The sequence below is a fragment of the Populus trichocarpa genome, chromosome 15, assembly GCF_000002775.5.
Source record: "Populus trichocarpa isolate Nisqually-1 chromosome 15, P.trichocarpa_v4.1, whole genome shotgun sequence".
In the NCBI taxonomy this organism is placed as follows: Eukaryota; Viridiplantae; Streptophyta; class Magnoliopsida; order Malpighiales; family Salicaceae; genus Populus; species Populus trichocarpa.
The window spans coordinates 12,962,773-12,989,114 of record NC_037299.2 but is presented as its reverse complement, the minus strand read 5'-3'; the positions used below and the strand labels follow the sequence as shown (position 1 = coordinate 12,989,114).

Here is a 26,342-nt window from a genome sequence, read left to right as displayed (position 1 = left end):
AAATATAAATTTAAAAATCATTCTGAAAAAACATATATTAAGAAAAGACATTAATTTAAAAAAAAAACATTTAGAAAAAAAAAAAGGAGGAAAAGACCAGGTATTGTCTCAGCGCTTAAAGGCTTTGCGTGTGGGCCTGCAATTTTCAACAAAAATAGAGGAAGAACATCGTGAGGCCATTGATAGATATCTGAGAGATAATACAGACATGTCCTGTCAAGTTCCACTGAGGTATGATGCCAATTTCCTTTCTCGCTATCCTTTTCCCATGTAAAGTGTAGAATGGAACAGTGCAAAGCCAACTATTTATATGGTCAATGTCTTCTTACCGTTTGGACTCTACGGCTATAGAATCCAAACTTTTTTATGTTTATTGTTAGAAAAGTTCCTTTGAAAAATAATTCATAGTTAAAAGAAAATTTTAGTAAAGTACTCTCTCCCTCTCCAGATTCCTTCAAATCCACTTATCCAACATAAACCCATCTCAAGAACCTCTCATAAATAAAAAAAAAAAACCCAAATTTAATGAAATCATATTGCATTTAATCGATTACTGAAGGAGGAAGACTTCATGACGATAATTTGATGTGGGTAACGGCAGTGGTTGTTCTCTGTCTTCCTCTATCTGCACCTCTTATTGCTACTATTTTTGGTGGGTTTTAACGCTAGTCGTGGTATCGAAGCTTCAGAATTGTGGTGGCTGTGCTTTTTTCAGAATTGCAGAAGGCTTCAGAATTGTTCATTGTCTTCCTCCATCTGCACCTCTTCTTTTCTCGTAAGAGCCTTTAATTTTCGCTGTTCATTTTAAGAGATTTTTTCAAAGATATCCACATTTACCTTTTCATCTTACCAAACTGTGTTTTTCAAGTGTTCAGCGAGAGAACTAGTTTCCACAGTTGGGGAAAAGATGACAATGCTTAAAAAATTGCCTGAAGAAGTCTTAAATTTATGGAACAATTGGGAGATTCGAGGAATGGTTTTGCTTAGTCTCTTACTACAAACCATCCTCATCATATTTGGGTCTCGGCGAAAGACCAATGCCAGAAGCTGGATCAGGATGCTCGTTTGGTCTGCATACCTATCAGCAGACGTGGTGGCAACTGTTGCCCTGGGTAATCTAGCCAGGAGCCAAGGAGATTCATCAGGTGACAGTTCAGAGAATGCAAACAATTCCATCCAGGCATTTTGGGCACCTTTTCTACTCCTGCACCTTGGTGGCCCAGACACAATCACTGCATACTCGATTGAAGATAACGAGTTGTGGTTAAGGCATTTACTTGGTCTTGTATTCCAAGTCGGGGTGGCTTTTTATGTCTTCTCAAGGTCCTGGGGTAGCGGTATCCTCTCATTCATAGCGATCCCAATGTTCGTTGTTGGCATTGCAAAGTACGCAGAGAGGACTTGGGTGCTCTGGTCTTCATGCTCCAAGAGTTTTAAAAACTCTTCTCTCTCAGATTTTTGGGAATCTTATCGTCGTACGGGAATATCAGAAACTCCTCCACAAGACCACCAGCAGGATTATCTTCTTCAAGCTTATGTTTTTTCGAATATATCCAAGTTTATGATGCAGGATCTTGTCCCTGGCATTTCTTCACTAATAAGATGCCGGGAGCTGATTTCCAAGAATAAGGCAGACGGTGCCTTCAAGGTAGTAGAGGCTGAGCTTGGATTGATATATGATATGCTTTATACTAAAGCGCCCCTGATTTACTCCCGTGCCGGAATCATTCTTCGTTGTATCAGCTCTCTGCTCTCTGTTACTGCGTTTATTACCTTCCAGGTCAAGATTGACAAGCATGACTACTCAAAGACCGACATTGCAATCACGTATTTATTGTTTGCGGCCGCTGTTTTTCTCGAGTTTTATGCTTTTTTATGCCTTGTTTTGTCTGACCGGACAATGATTTGGTTGATTGATAAAGGAGGGAACGGCCTGACTAATGCAACTTATTCTCTGATAAGGAAGTTAACGAGAGGCGAGAGGTGGTCGAGATCCATATCACAGTATAACCTGAAAAGCTCTTCCATTGAAAGAGAGCCACCTAAATTCTTGGAATTTCTCGGAATCAATGAAATGATGAGGCAGATGCATGTGAATCGGAAAGATTTGAATGTTGGACTGCAAGGTCTTATTTTCAAACATCTTCAAAAGAAAGCTCAGAAGATTAAGGAAGATTTGCATGTCTGTGATATGAATCACAGAAGCAAAATAATAGGTCAGAGGGGAGATGGTGTGCTAGAAAGAGAGGGACTGTTACGGGACTACAAGTGGTGCACGACTGAAGTAGAATTCAGTCGGAGCATTCTTGTCTGGCATCTCGCAACAGATATTTGTTATCTTGTTGATATGAAAGAAGCAGATGCTTATCTGAATAAAGATGGAAGCAATGTCTCCACAGAATATGAAACAAGCAGATGCCTATCTGAATACATGATGTATCTTTTGGTGGTAAGACCAAATATGCTCTCTAAAGGATTCGGTGATGAGGCATATCAACGTACCTTGCGAGGCTTGCGGGATCAAAAAGATCATGGTGATGATTATGATGTGGAGGTACATCGTGCCTTGCTGGAATTGCGCAACAGTGAATCACGTGTTTATGATAGTGAGGAATTTCAAGCTCTCTGGAAAACAGAAAAGTCAGCGCTAGTCGGTGTGATTGTGCTCGCCAATCAATTGCTTTCATTGGAACCCGAGAAGCGATGGGAGACGATAAATGAAGTCTGGGTAGAAATGCTTGCATATGCAGCAGCTCATTGTCCATGGAAAGAACATACTCATCAACTGAGAAGAGGTGGAGAGTTACTCACTCATGTCTCCCTTCTCATGCTACATCTTGGCTTGACCGCACAGTACGAAATTAATGCAAACGAATATAAAGAATTGGATTTATTGACACGGGTAAGTATACCAAAAATAACAAATCAGATTATTTCAATTTATATATGTTTGTTTAATTCATTATTTTGGAAATTCATAAGTAATAGTAATTATATGTTTCCGGCAACATTTGTTTAGGCGTCAGAATAAAATAACAAATCAGATTATTTCCATTTCAATGTTCTCATTTTATTAATAAAGTGATTTTATTAATCCATGTGGATCATGAGCCTAGTCAATATTGATGCCTTCGTGTCCAAGAAAAATTTGGAATAAATGATTAATATTAGATATTTGCTTCTATTAACTGATAACTACTTCAATTTCTGACAATAAATTGATTGATGTTTCACCGCAATCTTCAACGAAAACAAAAAGGAGGAGCAAAAAGAATATGACCTCGCTAGATACAAATATTGGACAGGTATTGAAGCCACGTCAGGGTCGAGCCCCGATGAGGTATGTTCCACTTCCATCTCAATACTTTAAAACCTTCCAATTTATCAAAACCTTAAACTTTCAATTTTCCTTACATCTCTCTTTTACTTCCTCTCATATACCCGCTCTCATACACCCATTGATGTTATTATTTGCTTAAAAACATTTCCAAAAAAAATATATATTCAAAAGCCAATTTTAAACAGTAAGCTTTTTAACGATTAGGGTAACATTGGTAATTTTAAAAACTAGATGGATAATATTGAAAACGTTTAAGCTATATGAGTATAAGGATAGCATTAACATCAATCGAAGCTAATTTTTAGTTTTCCATGCTTATCTTTATTGGATACAATTCTTTGCATGGTACATTTTCATTAAAAAAAAGTCTATTGTCCATAAAAAAAATCAAAATACTTTACACTAATTATCTCACAAAATTATTCTTAAATAATATAAATAATAATTAAATATAAATGTAAATTCGAAAATGGAGATCCAATATATATATATAGGTCAGATATATAATACTCTACCTATCTTTATATTCAAATTGTTGGATTGTATTATGAAAACAAAAGTACACCCAAAATAATGAAAGGTAGAGCTTTTCCAAGTCAGTACAATTATCGTGTCCAGCCTTGTTGATTTTTTATACTTGATAAAATGAATTTATTTTTAGTAACAAACCAGACATAAGGCACACACTTTGCTGTGGGCTGATGCTTTGCTGTGGGCTGGGCTAATTTTTTTATAGTGTAAAAAAACAATGTCCAAGCACTGTTATTAGATTTTAAAGAACAAAAAAAATATCCAAGACTCAACAACTTAGAAAAAGAGCTAAAACAATAATGACAGTTAATCCCTTAGAATAAAAATGTAGAAAAATAAAATAAGAAAAAAATCAATGAAAAAAATATTAAAAAACAAAGCATGAGCAAAAACAAATACGGTTGTCAAAACCCACGAGTAGAATCAAATGGATATGATAACTCAATATAAAAAAAAAGTTTAGTTGTCAAAATAATTGAATTTTAAAGAAAAAAATAAAAAAGGATGAAAAAGAGACATTAGAAAAAACCTGGGTTACCCGAATAAACCTCCTGCATGGATCATCAAATAGAAAAAAACTAATTGAAAAGGAAAATAAAAAAATAACAATCATCAAATAAACCTATGGAACATTAATCAACTGTAAGACAACCAAAAACGTGGGTTGAACCATGCTTTGGTTAACCCGTGGAAAATCCAATCAAAATAGGGTCAAAACCTATTGACTATTTTCCTTTTTTATTTTATTTAAAATGATATCATTTTAATTTTTTTATACCACAAAAAAAATTCAGTTGACTTGGGTTCACTCAAGTCAAGCCACTCAACATGTGACCCCATAATTGTCTCAAATTTACTCCTGGGTAGGGCATAGAAAAAATAGAAAAAAACCAAGGAGACCAAATTCCTATAAATAAAATATCGAATGATGAAATAAAAAATTTAAAGGATTAGAAAAGGCATTTGAGAGAGTACGGACCTCATTTGAAAAGAAAAAAAAACTAAAAAGATAAACAAAAATTCTGAATTAAATGGAAAAATTGAAAAAAAAATTAACAAATGAATCCAAAATAAAAACCAAGAGAATGATGACCAAATCTTAAAAAAATAAAAAATCAAGATTATGGATGTAAGGATGAAATTGAATAAAAATTAAAACTTGTTAAAAAAAGTGAAGGATAAAAAATTAGAAATCAAAACATTGATGGTCAAATCTCAAATATCATCAAATATTGAATTGAAAAGAAAAATCATATTCACAAAAGAATAAAAAATAAAATAAAAATTCCCAACGAACTTAATGATGAAGGATGCATGCATGCATGCATATAAAACAAGATTACTGTACTTAATTAGGTAGCAAGTTTAAATCGATTAATTTCAGGAAATTAGTCAAATTACCTTTATATTTATTGAAATGAGAAATTAAATTGAAATTCATGAGACTCCTGATTTCTATTTTTAAATAAGAATAATTTGCATAGATTAATCAAATATTTATTAATTACTTATATCGAGTTAACAATATTGCTATTTTGAAGGAGTTGAAAAAACTTGAAAAGATTGTAGCAGATAAAGATCGAGAGCTTCAGCGTAAAAATCAAGAGCTTGAGCATCAACAACGAATGCTTGAGCATAAAGATCGAGAGCTTCAGCGTAAAAATCAAGAGCTTGAGCAATTGAGATCTTCTTTAACTGCATCAGTTCCACAACAAGGAATTGATTCATTTCCAAGAAGTTTGGCAGCACAAACTGATGATCAAGGGATTCACTGAAATAATGAGATCAGTTTAAGCATGGAATAAGAGTAATAGCTTTTGTTATGTTGTGTCCATAATTATTTAAGTGAATTAACTTAAATAAGTTCCTACTGGCAACAGTACTGTTGGGCTTCATTTTGCATGCATGTATTGAAAAAATTGCATTGATGGCTGTTAATTAGTGCTTATGTTTAATTGTATTTATAATTTACCTTTGCTTTAAATTGTTCAAGCTGTTTAGTGGACTGTCATCCTTTAGTTAGCCTTTGAAACGTAATTACCGGCAGTTCAACTTACTAATTACAGATTTGTGAAAGAGCCACCACATCATCATGCATGTGCTTATTGTTGGTGGGAGTCGTCGACAGAGGATTTTTTGAGAGATTATAGGGATTTTTTTGAAGAATAGAAAACGCAGTTGTGAAGGGATGGTTATTAATTCAATGGATCCAAAGTAACTGCATCATATTTACAACGGCGAAAGCCGAATGGGATGCTATCGCTGCAATATATTTTAATGGCGCTAACACCTCACAAGCTTATGATCTCAAGAAGAACATAATAAGACTTAAACAAGTTTGGAGGATAGACATACTACAACAATTTTCAAAGTCTATGAAGAGAAATTGATTTTTGTTGCCGAAATCCAATAAAATATGAGGTTGATTTACAAAGATATAATTCTATTTTACAGTAGTATAGAGTTTACACATTCTTAGATGGACTAGATAATCATCTTGACAAAATTAATGCAGTGACATATCCAGGTACAGGGGTAGAAGAGTGACACTTTCACCATGTTTTTAGGTACAGGGGTAGAAGAGTGACACTTTCACCATGTTTTTCATTATTGTCCAACACTTTATTAGTTCTTGTATGTTTCATAATATTTTCAAATAAAGTGTTTTTTTTATTAACATGGGTATCTGGGCCAGCTTATGTTCATCTTGACTAATCTCACGGGCCATGAAGTTAACAACCACGTAAGCCTCTAGTGGCCCTGAGGTTTGTGGATCTCAAACTAATGATCTCTGGAGAACAAACTCAGGATCTGATCAATTAAGCTACACCCTTCAGAGTTAAATAAAGTGCTCTTTTCTTTTTAGATTAATGTGGGTGTCCGGACCAGCTTGCACGCACCTCGACTAGTCCCACGGGTCTTAAAGTTAACGAACATGTAAGCTTTTAATAGCTCTAAGATTTGTGAGACTCAAATCAGTAATTTTTAAAAAATAGATCTAGAATACAACTAGCTATTCCTTTCAAGTTAAATAAACTATTTTTAAATATTATTTGCCAGCAGAGATGGCTTGCGTAGACAGTAGACACTAGTGACACGACTAAAAAATTGATGTCTTCTCCCAAGTGCAGGAGTGTCGAAGTAATAAATAACCCGGCAAGACTGGAGTCGAACCACATGGAGGTTAGTTATATAAATTATAGATAACAATAATACAACAACAACAACAACAACAATAATAACAATAATAGTAATAGTAATGGTAACATTAATAGTAGTAGTAGTAGTAGTGGTGGTAGTAATAAAGAAGAAGAAGAAGAAGTTGATGAGAACTTTGAAATGAAAAATTAATGTAATGATTAAACAATAATAATAACAAATGTCAAGGTTAGAGATCCACTAATGGTATGTCAAACAAGTATAGTATAAACTCTTATTATTCAATTGGAAACCACACACAAAGAAGGTTCCAATCAAATTATAAATTGTTAACATGATTACATTAGTTATCTTATTCAATTAATGCTAATACTTGTAAATCTTGGCATTCATGATTATAACTTATGTTAACAACAAATCAAGTTCCTTTCATAGCTCAGGTGTCGGTTATACCATACAATATAGGCTATGAAAGTGCTAAGCATTTGTTGTACCAAGTGTTATACAACATAAATCTAGATTAGTCATTTAACAAGCAAAGTATTAAAGAGTGAATAAGATAACAAATATAAAACATGTTAGTATCAAACATTAAAGTCCATGTTAAGTGTCGCACGTCAAAAAATCATCCGCGCGGCATCGGCTGGCGATTTTATCGTTGTTGCGTTTTGCTTGCTTGAATTTGGTTCGTTGGAGTCGCCACCTAGTAATTTATTGAGGGCTACTAGGAAACCTGATGTACTGGTCTTATCAGAGATTTGCGGGTAAGGGACTGGTTGTGGTTAGGGAAGGTATTAGCACCCTAACACACCCTACCTGAGATAAGCTGCTTTGTGTTCTGATGTGATTTGAAAATTTAAAATATTAATTAAATTCTAAGGCTTGAATAAATCAGTTATTAAATCCCCGAATATATATAGAAACTTGTTCTTGTATTTTCATGGAAAATACAACTTGATTTTATTTGTCCTTGAGATATTTAACCATATTTAAATTAACAATTAATTCTTTTTGTCCTTTTTTTTTATAATTCAATAATATAAATAAAAAAACAAACACACACAAACATTTCTTTTTCTTTTCTTTTCTTTTCTTTCTTTTCTTTTCTTTGTTACATCCACATTACAAATTAAAAAAAAATTTCAACACTAAACAAAAATTACATTACATAATTTACAAATTACAAAAATGGTCCCTAAAACTCCAGAAATTGCAGGGAAGGACTTCTGCAAGCCGGAACAGTGCCGCAGGAACAGTGGCGGCGCGTGGGTCCACGCGCCGCCGCCGGTGAAGACCAGCAAGCTAGTAGATCGGGATCGTCTCCTTCTCCTCTTCTCGTCCGTACCGGCGGTGCATCTCCCAGTCACCTGCAAAGTAAACCAACAACGCAAACAATTTCGGCTCTCCTTTTTTTCAGATCTGTCACGGCCTCTTTTGGGTCTGCTTCGTTGCAGATCAGCTGCTACTGCTCATCCTCTTCTCCCTTGTTCCATGTACTGGCAGCAAGGAGTGCTGGAGGCTGGCGACCGGCGGTGAAGGAGATCGGCTGCTGCTGCTGGTGGCCGGTCTGTGGGTGCCGTTGCTGGAGAAGGGCTGCTGCTGACCGGTTGAAGGAGATGACGAAAGTGTTGCCCCGGCGCTGCCGTGTGTGGGCTGCTGGCTCACTGGTGAGAACGGGGCTGCTGCTGACCGGTTGAAGGAGATGACGAAAGTGTTGCCCCGGCGCTGCCGTGTGTGGGCTGCTGGCTCACTGGTGAGAACGGGGCTGTCTTGTGGGTCTGTAGGTGACGGTGGAGAAGCTGTCGAGGCTGGTCAGCGGCTGGAAAAAGGGAAGATGGAGGCTGAACGGCTTGGTGAGGGAGCAGCTGTGGGGAGGAGAAAGGAAATCTGCCGTAGCCGAGAGGGAGGAAGTGGATCAGTGCGCGGCTGGAAGAGGAGAGAAGACCGGCTGTTTGGGAGAGAACCGGCTGCGAAAATGGAGGCTTGTGCAGGCGGCTGAGAGAAGGGGAAAGACGGAGAGGGAAGAAGAAAAATGGAAGTGGACGGCTGCGGGTCTAAATGGAGTCGCTGAGCAGGGAGAGGAGGAGTGGTCGCTGGTTCGGTGGGAGAAGAACGGGCTGGAAGGTAAGGGAAAATTTTCAACCGGGGGGTGTGGGGGGCGGCGGCAGCCCTTGAAGAGAAGGAGATTAGGTTTTTTTTTTAGGGTTATGTTTTTTCTTCTTTTTTTTGTTGTCAAAAATGCCCCCCATTTCACAAAATCAGTATAGCATGGTATTTATAGGAAAAGTTTTGCTAGGTTTTCAAACTAGTCCCTCAACCTTTCCTTTCTTCTCTTTTCCTCTTTTTTTTTTGGTAAATTTTGATTTTTCTTATTTTTTTGTATTTTTGAAAGCGAGCAATATCAACGTCGACTCAATGAAGAAAATCAATGATTTTAAAAATAACGCGTTAAAAGTTGAACGTGTTCCAAATGTCTTTGAAAATTTAAATTCTTTTGAGACGATGCTAAAAATGCTAAAAACGATGCAAATGTATTAAAAATGTATTTTTTGGATTTTCAATGTTTTTTGCTATTTTTGGAATTTTTTGAAAATTTATCAAAACATGGGTCAAAAATTGGGTAGCAACAGATGCCCCCTCTTTACAATGCTTACGAAGCGAAACTCCTCAATGTTTCGCATAGTAAGCTTTGTAAAGAAAAACTCTAAATGTTTCTTTTTTTTTTCTTCTTTCTTTCTCTCTTTTTTTCTTATCTTGAGATCCCATCTGGCGATCTCCTTTTCCAAAACCAAAGAATGTGTGTAGCTCGGTCAACCTGAAATCCCATCTGGCGATTCCCTTTAACCAAAGCTACATGAGATCCCATCTGGCGACCTCATTAAACCAAAACAAAGAATAAGTGTGTAACTCGGTCAACCTGAAATCCCATCTGGCGATTTCCTTTAACCAAAGCTACATGAGATCCCATCTGGCGACCTCATTAAATCAAGACTAAAAAAATGTGTAAAAAGTGGTCTCATTGTAATGGGTGACCTACCCAGGTGGAAAGAATGTGAAAAATGGTCTCATTATGATGGGTGACCTACCCAAATGGAAAGAAGGGAAGAGTGGTCTCATTCTTATGGGTGACCTACCCAGGGGAAGAATGGCCTCATTATAATGGGTGACCTACCCAAGTAAAAAAAGATGGAGAATGGTCTCATTCTAATGGGTGACCTACCCATAAAAAATGGTCTCATTGTGATGGGTGACCTACCCAAGTGGAAAAGGAGAAGAGTGGTCTCATTCTTATGGGTGACCTACCCAGGGGAAAGAATGGCCTCATTATAATGGGTGACCTACCCAAGTAAAAAAAATGGAGAATGGTCTCATTCTAATGGGTGACCTACCCAGAACAAATGGTCTCATTGTGATGGGTGACCTACCCAAGTGGAAAAGGGGAAGAGTGGTCTCATTCTTATGGGTGACCTACCCAGGGGGAAGAATGGCCTCATTATAATGGGTGACCTACCCAAGTAAAAAAAGATGGAGAATGGTCTCATTCTAATGGGTGACCTACCCAGAAAAAATGATGGTCTCATTATGATGGGTGACCTACCCAAGTGGAAAATGATGGTCTCATTATGATGGGTGACCTACCCAGATGAATGATGGTCTTATTATGATGGGTGACCTACCCAGGTGGAAAGAATGTGAAGTGCGATCTCATTATAATGGGTGACCTACCCAGATGGAAGATAGAAAAAAAATGTGAAGTGGTCGCGTTATAATGGGTGACCTACCCAGGTGGGAGATAGAAAAAATGTGAAGTGGTCGTGTTATAATGGGTGACCTACCCAGATGGAAGATGAGAAAAATGTGAAGTGGTCTCATTATTATGGGTGACCTACCCAGATGGAGGATAGAAAAAATGTGAAGTGGTCGCGTTATAATGGGTGACCTACCCAAATGGAAGATGGTGGTCTCATTGTGATGGGTGACCTACCCAGAAAAAATGATGTTTTTGTTTTTCAAAAAAATGGTCTCATTGTTACGGGTGACCTACCCAAAGATAGAATGTGACTTACCTGGCAAAAAGACTTGGTTGAAGCAGTCCTGACAGGACAAGGCTGAGAAACTTGGCACCTTCTGGTTGCAGGTTGACTTGAAGACTCCTTGATGACTGGGTTAACCTCCTCGTTGCTTTGAGATTCTCCTACTGGCAGGGTTCATCTCATTCTCTTCTCGTTCCAGGATCTTAACCGATTCTTTCATCATCAACTCAATGATTCTTTCTTTGTCCACAACCTTGCTGGACTTCATTGAGGATCTTTCTGTAACAAATCACAAGTATGTGCAATGCTTTGAGGTTAGATGACATGCTTGCATCCTTACCTGATGTGAAATGTAGGTTACCCCCTTGATGATCCATCGTCATAGGGTGCCTTTGTTTGCTAACCAAAGCCTTCTTTGCTCTTCCCATGTACTGGCTCATTCGTGTGCTAGCCTTCCACTCAAATGTAAGTGCAGTGCCCATCTCGGGCTGTCCACGACGATTACTGCTCTCGCTGTTTATCAAGCTTGACCATGCCCCCAAGTGTGGTGTTGCTTGATTCATCATGAAGGATTTTTTTTGGATTCTTTTGAAAATTATCTTCTGATTGGTTGTGTGCATCATGCCAACACCCATCAAGATGATCAACCAGTCATGAACTTGCCCCCAGTTGAAACAATACTCTTCAAGTATATGTTATCACCAGTCTTCATTGAAACTATCCAATCATCCAGACATGCATCTCATAGCTTGCAGTACAAAGGCTCATGGTTGTATGCTCAGTGTTATTCTCCATGGATTCCTCTCAGCTTTGTCAAATCAGATCATGAAAGGAAATGCGTTGGCATCATCAATGATGTTCATCACCCATATTCATGCGGTGAAGTGTGCATTTGAGCTTCACAGCAAATGGTCCCACAGTCAGTCTTGGTGGGTGCATCTTTCTGACATTCATTCTAATGCAACTATGAGATAACATCTGTCATAGCCATGTTTCAAAGGGTAACCCCAAGATGAAGATAATAAAATGTCCTTCAAGTGCAGCGTTGCTCATCAATTGCTGCTGAAGTTCACTAAATCACTGACTGTCTTTGAACAACATTGCCCCCAGTAATGATCTGAATGCTTGTTCATCTGTTTATACTCAACAAGTTTTTCTTTGTCATTGTCAGATGCTAAACATAACTTTGATGGACTTTGACGACTCATCATCTGATTTTTCTTTGCCCCCAGCTGATCTGAATACTGCTTGTTTTCCTTCTCAGGATCCACTGTATTGCCCCCAGGTGGTCAACTTTTCAAAGAGTTTCGAGAAGTGTTGATGTCATTTCTGTCAGGGATTTTGCAAATTCAATCGATGTTCTTCTTTGTTCGACAATCTTTCTTGTTCTGGAATCAAATCTCATATTTCAAAGGTCATGTCTATTCAAGTCTAATTGTTGAAATAAAATCAAAGAGATGTCTGTTTTTGAAAGTATTTTTTTGAAATTCAAGCTTCTTTGGTCAAAGACCCAACACACTATTCAATGTAGTCCTTTGATTATCTTGTATTTTGAAAACAGAAATGACCCGTTGTAAGATTAAAATGACTTTTTTTCATGGTTCTTTGTGTTAGTTTTAATCTTTAATCTTGGGTATATCTTTTGATGGTCTGCGATGAGGTGACCTTCTGTGAATTTCAAGGAAAACAAAAGGCTCAAGTCAAAACTTGAGGATTCATCAAGAAAGATTGTTTTCTTTTTTGGCACCAATTTTATTAGCATGCATAATAACAAGTAGCTTAATCCATGAAGCTATGACTCTTATGGAAAAGCTCTTCAAGTTTTGAGAGCGCCATTTATCGGTTCAAATTGCTTACTTGATTAAAAAGGGCTTTTTACAGCACGTAATGCAGGCTATGGTTCATGGCTTATGAAAGAAAGGAAAATTCGTGCTCAAAAGGTGTTTGAGGGTTTCAAAGACTTAGGATCAACATTAACTATTCATCAATTCTCTTTCTCTTGTTGTCATAGTAGAGGAAGTGACATCTAACCTTGTTATTCTCAAATATCAGAATTCTCTTAACATAGGTCATTATGCAAATCCAACTTTTTCTTTGATGAATAACCAATCTCAATCAACTGATAACTTCAGGGCTTTATCATGGATGCCAAAGGTCATGGCTTTCACATATCATTTCTCATGGTTTTCTAACACGCCCCTAGTCTAGGTCTTCTTTCTTTTAACTCTCTCTCAAACGTTGGACTTTTGTTCTAAGCCTTCTCTTTCACTTTTGTCTTCTCTTATTTGCCCCCAGTGCGGGGTGTGATCCTAGTCAGGGTTTTCTTGAAAAAATATTCTATCAGGCTCAAATGGGGACTGCAAGGGATAATATTTCAAGAAATGTGAAAGGATAACAAAGATGGCCTTTTCTCATTTCAAGCAAGGTCGGTTAGAATCGATAAATTTTGACCTCATCCATTGTAATGATTAGAACTTGTAAGAGTCATGATTCGAGTCCATAACTATTGAATCCGCTACATGTCATTATGCATACTGCTAAAACTAGTTATATGATGCGTGGTTCAGTTTCAGGAGGTATAAGTTCAAAATTGTTTGGTCACCTCATGTCATTTTCAAGCATCAAGTCATTTCCGCAATCAAAACACTTTTAATCTTCAGGATTGACTAGCTTTAATTTTGTATGTTGGAGTTTGATCAACAAAATATTTTTGTCAAAATACCCTTTGAAAGAAGCATCTCTTGATTTCAAAACAACAAAAAGACAAAGAAAATACATGTTTCATTCAAGGATGAGATGTGACCCCAAAACAAAAATGCGGAATGACAACTCCACAATAAAATGATGGACAATTCAGCACCATTCTTGGATCAGCTTTTCTGGCCATATTTGTGTTTCGCCGAGCAACTTCAATCACTTGTTATTCTGATGATGTTCCGGTGACAAAATGATTGATGACATCATCTTTCACAAACTCGGCTTGATTCTTGAAACTCTTGCATCTGTCCAACTAAAATGGCCCAAGAACCCACCATGATATTCACATCTCGTTTGAATTATACCACGGTGGTTGCATGCAATTTATCGAAGTGGGTGCAACAAGTGTGGAATCTAACAGATGCTGGTCGACAAACTTGAGTGGCAGATGAATGTCAATATTGGCAAAGACATTTAAGCAGTTGATGTTATGGCAAGACCTGACTAGGCAAAATGACTGAGGTTTCTCAATTGAAAGTCATCTTCTGATTCAACTCTCATCACTGTTAAGGAATCCATGGTAGATCCTTCAATCTTTCCTCTCTTGATAGCTAGCTCAATTCTTTTGGAAATACACACAACTTCATGTTAATATTTCAATGTTGTTGTGGTTGGTTGAGGGTTGTCGGAAACCTTTCAATAGCTTGGTAATCTTGGCAGTGCCCAGAAACATGTGGCATTGCCATTACCGACGTGTGGAATCACACATTGTCAAAACTGGAAGAGAACCTGATGAATCTAAAACTCCTTTGTCTCCTCTTTGATTCCTCACTGACGGTGCAGCAAACAGACACCTGTAGAGGGAGCTCTGCTCTGTTGAAGTTTCAATCTTCTTTCTATTTTTCAGCCGAGGTCTGTCTCTTTTCCCTTCTTTTGCATTTTCAAGCTAACACCGATGAGAGAAAATTATAGATGATCAGAAACTACTGCACCCCTTCTTGGATTCTCCACTTGCAGATCTACAAACAGATTTCTGCAGAGAGAGCTCTGCCACGGTGAAGTTCTATATTTGCTCCTGTTTTCTAGCTCAAGTCTGGCTTTTCTGCCTACTACAGTGTTTCGATGCTGAAACTGGTGGGGTAACTTTTCACATTGTCTGGAACTACTACATCCCCTCTTGAATTTCCCACTTGCAGAGCCATAAACGGGTTTTTGTAGAGAGAGCTCTGCCACGTCAAAGTTCGACGACTGCTCATGTTTTAAGACTAGGTCTGACTCTTCGGCCTACTCCAGTGTTTCGGTGCTGAAACTGATGAGACAAAGTTTTATAGCATATGAAAATAATGCATCCCCTCTTGCATGTCCCACTGGCAGATCCCCAAACAAATCTCTACAGAGAGAGCTCTGCAACGTAGAAGTTTGGTGTTTGTTCATGTTTTTCAGACCATGTCTGGCTCTTCAACCTACTGCAGTGTTTCGGTGCTGAAACTGATGAGACAAAGTTTTATAGCATATGAAAATAGTGCATCCCCTCTTGCATGCCCCACTGGCAGATCCCCAAACAAATCTCTACAGAGAGAGCTCTGCAACGTAGAAGTTTGATGTCTGCTCATGTTTTTCAGACCAGGTCTGACTCTTCAACCTACCACGGTGTCTTTGTGCTGAAACTGATGAGAGATTTTTATAACATATGCAACTTATAAATCCCCTCTTGCATTTCCCAACTTGCAGAGCCATAAACAGATTTTTGTAGAGAGAGCTCTGCCACATTGAAGTTCAGTGTCTAATCATGGTTTTTTTGTTTTTTTTTTTGTTTTTTTTTGTTTTTTTTTTTGTTTTTTTTTTTTTTGCTGAACTGGAATTAAGCTCGCAGTGAGGGTAACCTCAAAGAAGGCTAATGCATCATGCACATAAGGCTAGCAATTATTTGGTGCCATTGAAAGATGTGGAGGCGATGAACAATTAACAGGGCAATTGACCGAGAACAAAAGTTGTCATTAGTTATGACTGAAGGCATCGTTGTCGTGGTTCATGACTGAAAAGGAGAGGTGCAGCTTCAATAGGACGTGGACGAGCAGTGTTCCCACAGAAAACTGTGCAGACATTTCCTTTCCATTTGATGCTCAACACTTGTTCAGGCAGATCTGAGCCTAGCTACTTCACCTTTAATGCTCTCAACTTTCTTTGTGATAATGAGCCTCTATCTAACATATTTCTTCATTTCCATCATCTTTTTCAATCACGTGTAGCAAACCTCGGACAGGGGAACCTATTTTTCCTCATGGTACATGCATGATAAATGTATGAACATGTAATCTATATGAAGAACTCGCCCTTCGAGGGGTGACATATGGTCGTAACTCTTGTATGATGAAACAAGAATCTTATTCTTGCCCAAACTCTACAATGAAAATTTTCTGAGTGACGACCATTGGGTCACCCACAAGTCCTGAATTCAAGATGCTTCAAGAAGGGCTTGCTCAAATGCAAAACAACTATTTACGAAGCATACATCCTAACGGGAGGTTCTAATCTTTAAGTGAGACAAGAGGTAGGTTTACTACTTGGTCTCTAAAAAGGGTCTCTCGCTGTCCCAGTGATCGCCCTTGTAAAGACAATATAGGGGTTCAGCAGATAGTGGGATGGCACATGTACCAATCACTATCAGTCTAAACACTCAGCAAAGAGTTGGGGTTTACACAAACTTAAACCTTGGCTCAAGTCATAAGGCAAGCTGCTAGTCCCCCTCCTAACCTGAAGATTGTGTGTGCTTTAAAAAATTAAAATATGTGATGCATGAGACAATTCTACAAAATGCAAGAATAAAACAAAAATAAAACAAGACAAAAATGCAAAAACATAAACACATCAAATACACAAAGCTTAGTCCAATAATGTTGAAAACATTACCTGTCCCCAGTGGAGTCGTCATTCTGTCGCACGTCAAAAAATCATCCGCGCGGCATCGGCTGGCGATTTTATCGTTGTTGCGTTTTGCTTGCTTGAATTTGGTTCGTTGGAGTCGCCACCTAGTAATTTATTGAGGGCTACTAGGAAACCTGATGTACTGGTCTTATCAGAGATTTGCGGGTAAGGGACTGGTTGTGGTTAGGGAAGGTATTAGCACCCTAACACACCCTACCTGAGGTAAGCTGCTTTGTGTTCTGATGTGATTTGAAAATTTAAAATATTAATTAAATTCTAAGGCTTGAATAAATCAGTTATTAAATCCCCGAATATATATAGAAACTTGTTCTTATATTTTCATGGAAAATACAACTTGATTTTATTTGTCCTTGAGATATTTAACCATATTTAAATTAACAATTAATTCTTTTTGTCCTTTTTTTTTATAATTCAATAATATAAATAAAAAAACAAACACACACAAACATTTCTTTTTCTTTTCTTTTCTTTTCTTTCTTTTCTTTTCTTTGTTACATCCACATTACAAATTAAAAAAAAAATTTCAACACTAAACAAAAATTACATTACATAATTTACAAATTACAAAAATGGTCCCTAAAACTCCAGAAATTGCAGGGAAGGACTTCTGCAAGCCGGAACAGTGCCGCAGGAACAGTGGCGGCGCGTGGGTCCACGCGCCGCCGCCGGTGAAGACCAGCAAGCTAGTAGATCGGGATCGTCTCCTTCTCCTCTTCTCGTCCGTACCGGCGGTGCATCTCCCAGTCACCTGCAAAGTAAACCAACAACGCAAACAATTTCGGCTCTCCTTTTTTTCAGATCTGTCACGGCCTCTTTTGGGTCTGCTTCGTTGCAGATCAGCTGCTACTGCTCATCCTCTTCTCCCTTGTTCCATGTACTGGCAGCAAGGAGTGCTGGAGGCTGGCGACCGGCGGTGAAGGAGATCGGCTGCTGCTGCTGGTGGCCGGTCTGTGGGTGCCGTTGCTGGAGAAGGGCTGCTGCTGACCGGTTGAAGGAGATGACGAAAGTGTTGCCCCGGCGCTGCCGTGTGTGGGCTGCTGGCTCACTGGTGAGAACGGGGCTGCTGCTGACCGGTTGAAGGAGATGACGAAAGTGTTGCCCCGGCGCTGCCGTGTGTGGGCTGCTGGCTCACTGGTGAGAACGGGGCTGTCTTGTGGGTCTGTAGGTGACGGTGGAGAAGCTGTCGAGGCTGGTCAGCGGCTGGAAAAAGGGAAGATGGAGGCTGAACGGCTTGGTGAGGGAGCAGCTGTGGGGAGGAGAAAGGAAATCTGCCGTAGCCGAGAGGGAGGAAGTGGATCAGTGCGCGGCTGGAAGAGGAGAGAAGACCGGCTGTTTGGGAGAGAACCGGCTGCGAAAATGGAGGCTTGTGCAGGCGGCTGAGAGAAGGGGAAAGACGGAGAGGGAAGAAGAAAAATGGAAGTGGACGGCTGCGGGTCTAAATGGAGTCGCTGAGCAGGGAGAGGAGGAGTGGTCGCTGGTTCGGTGGGAGAAGAACGGGCTGGAAGGTAAGGGAAAATTTTCAACCGGGGGGTGTGGGGGGCGGCGGCAGCCCTTGAAGAGAAGGAGATTAGGTTTTTTTTTTAGGGTTATGTTTTTTCTTCTTTTTTTTGTTGTCAAAAATGCCCCCCATTTCACAAAATCAGTATAGCATGGTATTTATAGGAAAAGTTTTGCTAGGTTTTCAAACTAGTCCCTCAACCTTTCCTTTCTTCTCTTTTCCTCTTTTTTTTTTGGTAAATTTTGATTTTTCTTATTTTTTTGTATTTTTGAAAGCGAGCAATATCAACGTCGACTCAATGAAGAAAATCAATGATTTTAAAAATAACGCGTTAAAAGTTGAACGTGTTCCAAATGTCTTTGAAAATTTAAATTCTTTTGAGACGATGCTAAAAATGCTAAAAACGATGCAAATGTATTAAAAATGTATTTTTTGGATTTTCAATGTTTTTTGCTATTTTTGGAATTTTTTGAAAATTTATCAAAACATGGGTCAAAAATTGGGTAGCAACATTAAGCTTATACTATACTTATTTTTACACCATTAGTATAACCTTTTCACCTTGACATAATAAACTTAACCAAACATAATGAAAGAAAGAAAAATAAATAAACAAAATAAGAATATAAATAAGATAAGAGTTAACTAAGTACAGGAAAGGAAATGAAAGGCATGAACAAGATATTAATGAAAGCAAAACTTAAGCATTACAAAAATACAAAGAGAGAAAGCAAAAGCATGATCTTGATCTGAAGACCAAGATGCCTATATGCATGGCAAATACCTCCTTTTATAGGCCAAAATTATGAATTATTGATTTGATGACTAATTGATGAGTGGGTGGCCAACTCTTGATAATCTTTATCTTCGTTTGTCTACCCAAAACATCATTGATAACGTCAGAATTGGAACCACTTGAAAACATGAAAGTTGTAGGAAATTGTCTCAGCTTTCCAAAAAAAAAATAGAGGTTATTTGGACTTCTAGAACTCCAGATATGGGCCAAACACTGAACAGTATTCGGGCTGCAGGACAGATTCAAACTTCTTTGTTGTTGCTACAATTTGGACTTGAAAATGGTCTTTTTAAATCTTGAGCTCCTCTAAAAGTTGTAGGCCTATGTCTTACATTTCCATCCATATAAAGTAGACCTAAATCCGAGATCTACAGCTCTAGATACAACCCAATTACCGAACAGTGTTCCGGTTTGGACTGCACCAACATCTCTTTTCTAAATTTGGCCATCTCTTTGTCCTTTCAATTTCAGTTCTTAAACTCATCAATCAATACTTTTATTTATGTGATAGGCCTGCATTTAAAATGAATATTTACCACAAATTAAAGGTATCTTATATTATTAGATATGTTATTATAAAACATGCTTTAGTTAAACGAAAAATATTTAGGGAAGTTTAGTGCTCAAACATCATATTGATTTTCAGAATTCCTTCTTTGAGTGTCCAGAAAGCGATGTCTATTGTCTATCAAGAAAAGAAAAAGGGGGGAAAGCAACTAATTTAAAGTCTCTTCATTCTGGCAGCATCTCTTTCTTACTATTTTGCATCTCTTCCTTACTATTTAGCATCTCTTCGTTGCTTTGTACCCATGACAGGTACCAAATTCTTGCTTGTACATGTAACTTGGTTTGCAAAAGCTGGTAATGCAAGCTTTAAGTTAAAGGAGATATATCCCGGAATTCACTTCCAAATATTAATTTGTAATGCATCCCATACCTTTTTCTTTGCATGCTGCAACAACAATATGCAGCAAATCCTATTTTATGATACCTTACCCAAAATCTACTGCAGAATTCTTTTCACATAAGAGCCCTTTCGCTATTCATTTTAAGAGATGTTTTCAAAGATATCCACATTTACTTTTCCATCTTACAAAATAGTTTTTTCAAGGGTTCATCGAGAGAAGTAGTTTCCACAGTTGAGGAAAAGATGACAATGCTTAAAAAATTGCCTGAAGAAGTCTTAAATTTATGGAACAATTGGGAGATTCGAGGAATGGTTTTGCTTAGTCTCTTACTACAAACCATCCTCATCATATTTGGGTCTTGTCGAAAGACCAGTGGCAGAAGCTGGATCAGGATTCTCGTTTGGTCTGCATACCTATCAGCAGACGTGGTGGCAACTGTTGCCCTGGGTAATCTAGCCAGGAGCCAAGGAGATTCATCAGGTGACGGTTCAGAGAAAGCAAACAATTCCATCCAGGCATTTTGGGCACCTTTTCTACTCCTGCACCTTGGTGGCCCGGACACAATCACTGCATACTCGATTGAAGATAACGAGTTGTGGTTAAGGCATTTGCTTGGTCTTGTAGTCCAAGTCATAGTGGCTTTTTATGTCTTCTCAAGGTCCTGGGGTAGCGGTATCCTCACATTCATAGCGATCCCAATGTTCATTGTTGGCATTGCAAAGTACGCAGAGAGGACTTGGGTGCTCTGGTCTTCATGCTCCAAGAGTTTGAAAAACTCTGCTCTCAGAGATTTTTGGGATTCTTATCATCGTACGGGAATATCAGAAACTCCTCCACAAGATCTCCAGGAAAATTATCTTCTTCAAGCTTGTGTTTTTTCATATACATCCAAGTTTGTGATGCAGGATCTTGTCCCTGGCATTGCTGCACTAATAAGTAGCAGGGAGCTGATTTCCAAAAATTCAGCAGACGGTGCCTTCAAGGTGGTAGAGGCTGAGCTTGGATTGATATATGATATGCTTTATACTAAAGCGCCTCTGATTTACTCCCGTGGCGGAATCATTCTTCGCTGTATCAGCTCTCTGCTCTCTGTTACTGCGTTCATTACCTTCCAGGTCAAGATTGACAAGCATGACTACTCAACGACCAACATTGCAATTACGTATTTATTGTTTGCGGCCGCTGTTTTTCTCGAGTTATATGCTTTTTTATGCCTTGTTTTGTCTGACTGGACAATGATTTGGTTGATTTATAAAGGAGAGAACGGCCTGACTGGTGCAATTTATTCTCTGATAAGGAAGTTAACTAGAAGCGAGAGGTGGTCGAGATCCATATCACAGTATAACCTGATAAGCTCTTCCTTCGAAAGCGAGCCACATTTCTGCTTGGAATTGCTGGGAATCGATGAAATGATGAGGCAGATGCATGTGAATAGGAAAGATTTGAATGTTGGACTACAAGGTCTTATTTTCGAACATCTTCGAAAGAAAGCTCAGAAGATTAAGGAAGATTTTAATGTCTGTGATAAGAATGACAGAAGTAAAATAATAGGTCAGAGGGGAGATGGTGTGCTAGAAAGAGAGGGACTGTTACGGGACTACAAGTGGTGCACGACTGAAGTAGAATTCAGTCGGAGCATTCTTGTCTGGCATCTCGCAACAGAGATTTGTTATCTTGTTGATAAAGATGGAAGTAATGTCTCCACAGAATATGAAACAAGCAGATGCCTATCTGAATACATGATGTATCTTTTGCTGATAAGACCAAATATGCTCTCTAAAGGATTCGGTGATGATGAGGAATATCTACCCACCTTGGGAGAATTGCGGCGTCTAAAATATCGTGATCCTGATGAAGAGGAATATCGACGTACCTTGCGAGGATTGTGGGGTCTAAAAGATCGTGGTCCTGATGATGAGGAATATCAACGTACCTTGCGGGAATTGCACAACAGTGTATCACGTGTTTATGATGATAGAGGGTTTCAAAGTGTCTGGAAAACAGAAAAGTCAGTGTTACGTGGTGTGGAAAGGCTCGCCAGGCAATTGCTGCGATTGGAATCTGAGGCGCGACGGAGGATGATAAATGAAGTTTGGGTAGAAATGGTTGCATATGCAGCAGCTCATTGTCCATGGAAAGAACATACTCATCAACTAAGAAGAGGTGGAGAGTTACTCACTCATGTCTCCCTTCTCATGCTACATCTTGGCTTGAGCGCACAGTACGATATTAATGGATTCGACGGCCCCCCTGTTATTTTTGAATTGACAAAGGTAAGTATACCAAAAATCCTTCTCAAGTACGTAGATAGATACTGCATTTTTTTAGGCGTCAGAATAAAATAACAAATCAGATTATTTCCATTTGAATGTTTTCATTTCGTTTTCTTCATTTTATTAATAAAGTGATTTTAATTGGATGTCATTTAATTTAAAACGGTTGGATGATGGTTAATAAGAGGTTATACTAATTCTATGTTTCCGGCAACACTCTACTTGTTATATGTTGCCAAATCAAATTTCTAACTTTAAATTACATCAAATCAATCTTGGTATCAGCTTCAATTCTTGAAAAATAAAATAAAATAATATATTATCTCAATAGCTTGCTAAATACCACGTGTTATTCTAGAATTAGACAAGGAATCACAATCTTTCTTTATAGTAAGTAGATGGGCACTACACCGAAGTGTTCTTATGATATTAATTATACCTTAAATATCCATTATCATTTATGATCCTCGGATTGTGAACGAGTCTAGTCAATACTGATACCTTCGTGCCTAAGAAAAATTTGAAATAAATGATTAATTTTATATTTTTGTTTTTATTAACCGATGACTAATTGAATTTCTTACAATAAATTATTAAATGATGCTTCACTGCTATCTTCAAGAAAATCGAGAAGGAGGAGAAGGATCATGAATATCTCCAGGCTAAAATGAAATATTTGAAAGGTATTGAAGACAAAATCATGTTAGAGTCGAGTGCCGATGAGGTATGTTTCACTTCCATCTCAATACTACCTTTCAATTTATAGTTTCCATTTTTTCCCTTTTTTAAATAACTATCAAAACTTTCAATTTTCCTTACATTTCTCTTTTACTTCCTCTCACATATTCCCATATATGTTATTATATGTCATAAAAACATTCCCAAAAAAGAAAAATTCAAAAGCCAATTTTAAACAGTAAGCTTTTTAACGATTAGGGGGTAACCTTAGTAATTTTAAAACTAGAGGGATAATATTGAAAATTTTAAATTATAGGAGTATAAGCAGAACATTAATTAATCTATAAATACAAAAATAAAACTTACCAAATAATATTTTTGTATATCATATATGTTATTCAATATATTCATTTTAAGTCACTGATAAATCACCATTAAAGGCACCGTGATTGGGGATGACAGTGAAGGTTTAAACTCTCCCCTTCAGGATTGCTTCTAAATTAATTCTATAATTGCATTAACATCCATCAAAGCTAATTTTCAGTTTTCCATACTTATCTTTATTGGATAAAGATTCATACGATTCTTTGCATGGTACATTTCCATTAAAGAGAGTTTATTGTCCTTTAAAAAAAATCAAAATACTCTACACTTAATTATCTCACAAAATTAATCTTAAATGATATATATAATAATTAAATATACATGTAAATTAAAAAATGGAGATCCAATATATAGGTCATATACCCTACCTATCTTCATATCCAAATCGTTTGATTGTATTACCTACAATGAAAATTAAACAAAAGTACACCCATAGGTATCTCCTTTCAAATAATGGAAGGTAGAACTTTTAGAAGTCAGTGCAATTATCGTCTCCAACCTTTTTGATTTTTTATACTTGATAAAATGAATTTCTCAAGTAAAAAACGAGGTAGATGGCCCGTATTTTACTGTGCACCGGGCTATTATTAGATTTTAAAGATTGATCATGAGCTATACAGTCTTAATTTTTTCATAGTCAAAGGGTTATAAGGTAATTTTGCTGTTTAAAAAATGAAAAAGACTAAGAAACCCCTCTACCCATGCTATTTTTTTTCCTCCTCCAAGGATACGAATGTAAACACCATTTTTGTTTTTGGGAAAGTCAATAAAGACCCTTGCTGGAAGCCTAATTTTTCTTGCTTTCAAGGACAAATCAGTTATTACATTATAGCAAAAGAAACATGTTCGGACTATTTTATCTCCAATAAATCTTGCAATGACTAATGAATCATTTGGAAAAAGGCAATTATACCCCTAATTGCAAGCATAATTATTTTTGTTGTAAGAATAAAAGAGTAAAAATACTACTCAAATGAATAGAAACATGTGTCAATAAATCATTATTGTCTTTTAGTATTTTTTTTTATTGAATTATTATCCTACGAGGTTTTCTCCCTTTTTTTCAAAGGAAAGGAAAAATTTAAGACTAGTCAATTTTCCATGCTTTACACTTTGCCTCTCTTTCTCTTCCGCTAAATTCAATGTCCAAGGCCTTTAATAGTCTGTCTAATTAATAATCTTAATATTATAAGCTATTTTTGATGCCATAATCACGTTGTGTTGTTTTATTTTCAGAAATACCTTAAGCACATTTTCTTTATCTAGTGTGGCATAAGTTTTTACACCACACATTCTTTTATTTAAACCTTGTTTATTTTTATATTTTAAAAGTATATTTTCAAAAAAAAATTATTTCAAATTAATTTTTTTTTGGTTTTGATGTGCTGATTTTAAAAATAAAAAAAAATTATTTTAATATATTTTTGAATAAAAATCACTTTAAAAACAATCATTATAACATTTCCAAACACTCTCTTGAACAATGATGTACTTAATTTGCGCACTTTGAACAACATACATGTATATAAAACAAGACTGTACTTAATTAGGTAGCATGTTTTAATCAATTAATATCAGGAAATTAGTCAGATTACCTCTATATTTATTGCAACGAGAAATTAAATTGAAATTCATGAGACTCCTAATTTCTATTTTTAAATATGAATAATTTGCATAGATTAATCAAAAATTTGTTAATTACTCATGTCAAGTTAACAATTTTGCTATTTTGAAGGAGTTGAAAGAACTTAATAAGATTGTAGCAGACACACAACGAGAGCTTGAGCGTGAAAAGCAAGAGCGAGAGCGTGAAAAGCGAGAGTTTAAGCATAAAAATCAAGAGCTTGAGCGTGAAAAGCGAGAGCTTGAGCAATTAAGATCTTATTTAACAGCATCAGCTCCACAACAAGGAATTGATTCACTTCCAATAAGTTTGCTAGCACAAACAGATGATCAAGGGACTGGTCAACCACCATCAAATAATGAGATCAGTTTAAGCATGGAATAAGAGTAATAGCTTTTGTTATATTGTGTCCATATATAATTATTTAAGTGAATTAACTTAAATAAGTTCCTATTGGCAACAGTACTACCGTTGGGCTTCATTTTGCATGCATGTATTTAAAAAATTGCATTGATGGCTGTTAATTAGTGATTGTGTTTAATTGTATTTATAATTTACATTTGCTTTAAATTGTTCAAGCTGTTGGGTAGGGACTATAATCCCTTTGTCAGCCTTTGAAACGTAATTACCAGGGGTTCAACTTACTAATTGTAGATTTGTGGAAGAGCCATCACATCATCATGTGCTTATGATGATTCATTCAGCTTCTTAGACTAGTTCAGGTACTTATTTAAAAATTGAAAAGTTTATATGAGGTTAATATCTCAATTTAAGAGTATGTAAACAGTGATTCATTTGTTTTTAAGTGTCGGATAGAGTTTAATGTGAGGTTGATAATCCTCTTGACAAAGTTTGTGGAGTGACATGTCCAGTTACAGGGGCTAGAAGAGTGGCACTTTCACCCTGTTTTCACTCTCAATCACTTTATTAGTTCTATCTCTTTCAAATAAATTATTATGCCTAGCTACTGAGAAATTAAAGTTCAGAATATTTTCAAACAAAGTGCTTTTATCAGTGGTATGGAAAATTCACATCTTAGGTAATTAAGTTTGCATGACATTTGATGTGTATCTCAAGTGACCTTACAATGACCATCACTGTCATTTAAATTGTTGATTCGGTACCATTGTCCTTGCATTGATGCTACGACAGATACGAAGCTCTTTATATTTTCTTAATGCAGAATTTTCTTTAGTTATAATCATATATAAAAAAAACTAGTTTCTATTAGCTTTAGTTGTAATCTCAATTAAATATAATGCTGACACAAACTTGTCCTTGCAGATTTAAAATGAAACAAAGAATTTGTTGAATTTATGCGTTTTGCTTCAATTTCCTGATCATCTGCAGATTTGTAATAAATTCGAAGAGTGAAATTTACTGTTTTCTATATATATAAAGAGAAAGGAGTATTGTGATTAATTCTTAAGGAAAAAGGAACATCGTATTCCCAGAAATAAAGTCAAAAGATACG

The 26,342-nt window shown here is 37.0% G+C and overlaps 1 protein-coding gene across 3 annotated transcripts; it reads left to right on the top strand.

The window, feature by feature from the left end:
• The first annotated feature begins 320 nt into the window (after positions 1-320).
• Positions 321-25,438, top strand: LOC18110537 (uncharacterized). Of its 3 annotated transcripts, XM_052447373.1 has the most exons (5): positions 322-775; positions 869-2,795; positions 22,073-22,182; positions 22,805-22,906; positions 24,980-25,438. In XM_052447373.1, the coding sequence occupies exons 2-5, from the start codon at positions 908-910 to the stop codon at positions 25,250-25,252; spliced, it is 2,373 nt and encodes a 790-aa protein (XP_052303333.1). In that variant the 5' UTR covers positions 322-775; positions 869-907; the 3' UTR covers positions 25,253-25,438. The 3 variants fall into 3 exon arrangements, with proteins under 3 accessions (XP_052303334.1, XP_052303333.1, XP_006388857.2); XM_052447374.1 differs by having other exon boundaries at positions 321-2,795; XM_006388795.3 differs by lacking the exons at positions 22,073-22,182; positions 22,805-22,906; positions 24,980-25,438 and adding exons at positions 3,260-3,340; positions 5,413-5,877 and having other exon boundaries at positions 329-775; positions 869-2,902.
• Positions 25,439-26,342: the final 904 nt, after the last annotated feature.

Excerpts from the sequence above, each read along its gene's own strand:
- LOC18110537 (XM_052447374.1), top strand. The coding sequence starts at position 908 with ATGACAATGCTTAAAAAATTGCCTGAAGAAGTCTTAAATTTATGGAAC. Across the intron at positions 2,796-22,072 it reads TACTCATCAACTGAGAAGAG|GTGGAGAGTTACTCACTCAT; the intron begins GTGGAGAGTTAC and ends AACTAAGAAGAG. Across the intron at positions 22,183-22,804 it reads TTATTTTTGAATTGACAAAG|AAAATCGAGAAGGAGGAGAA; the intron begins GTAAGTATACCA and ends GCTATCTTCAAG.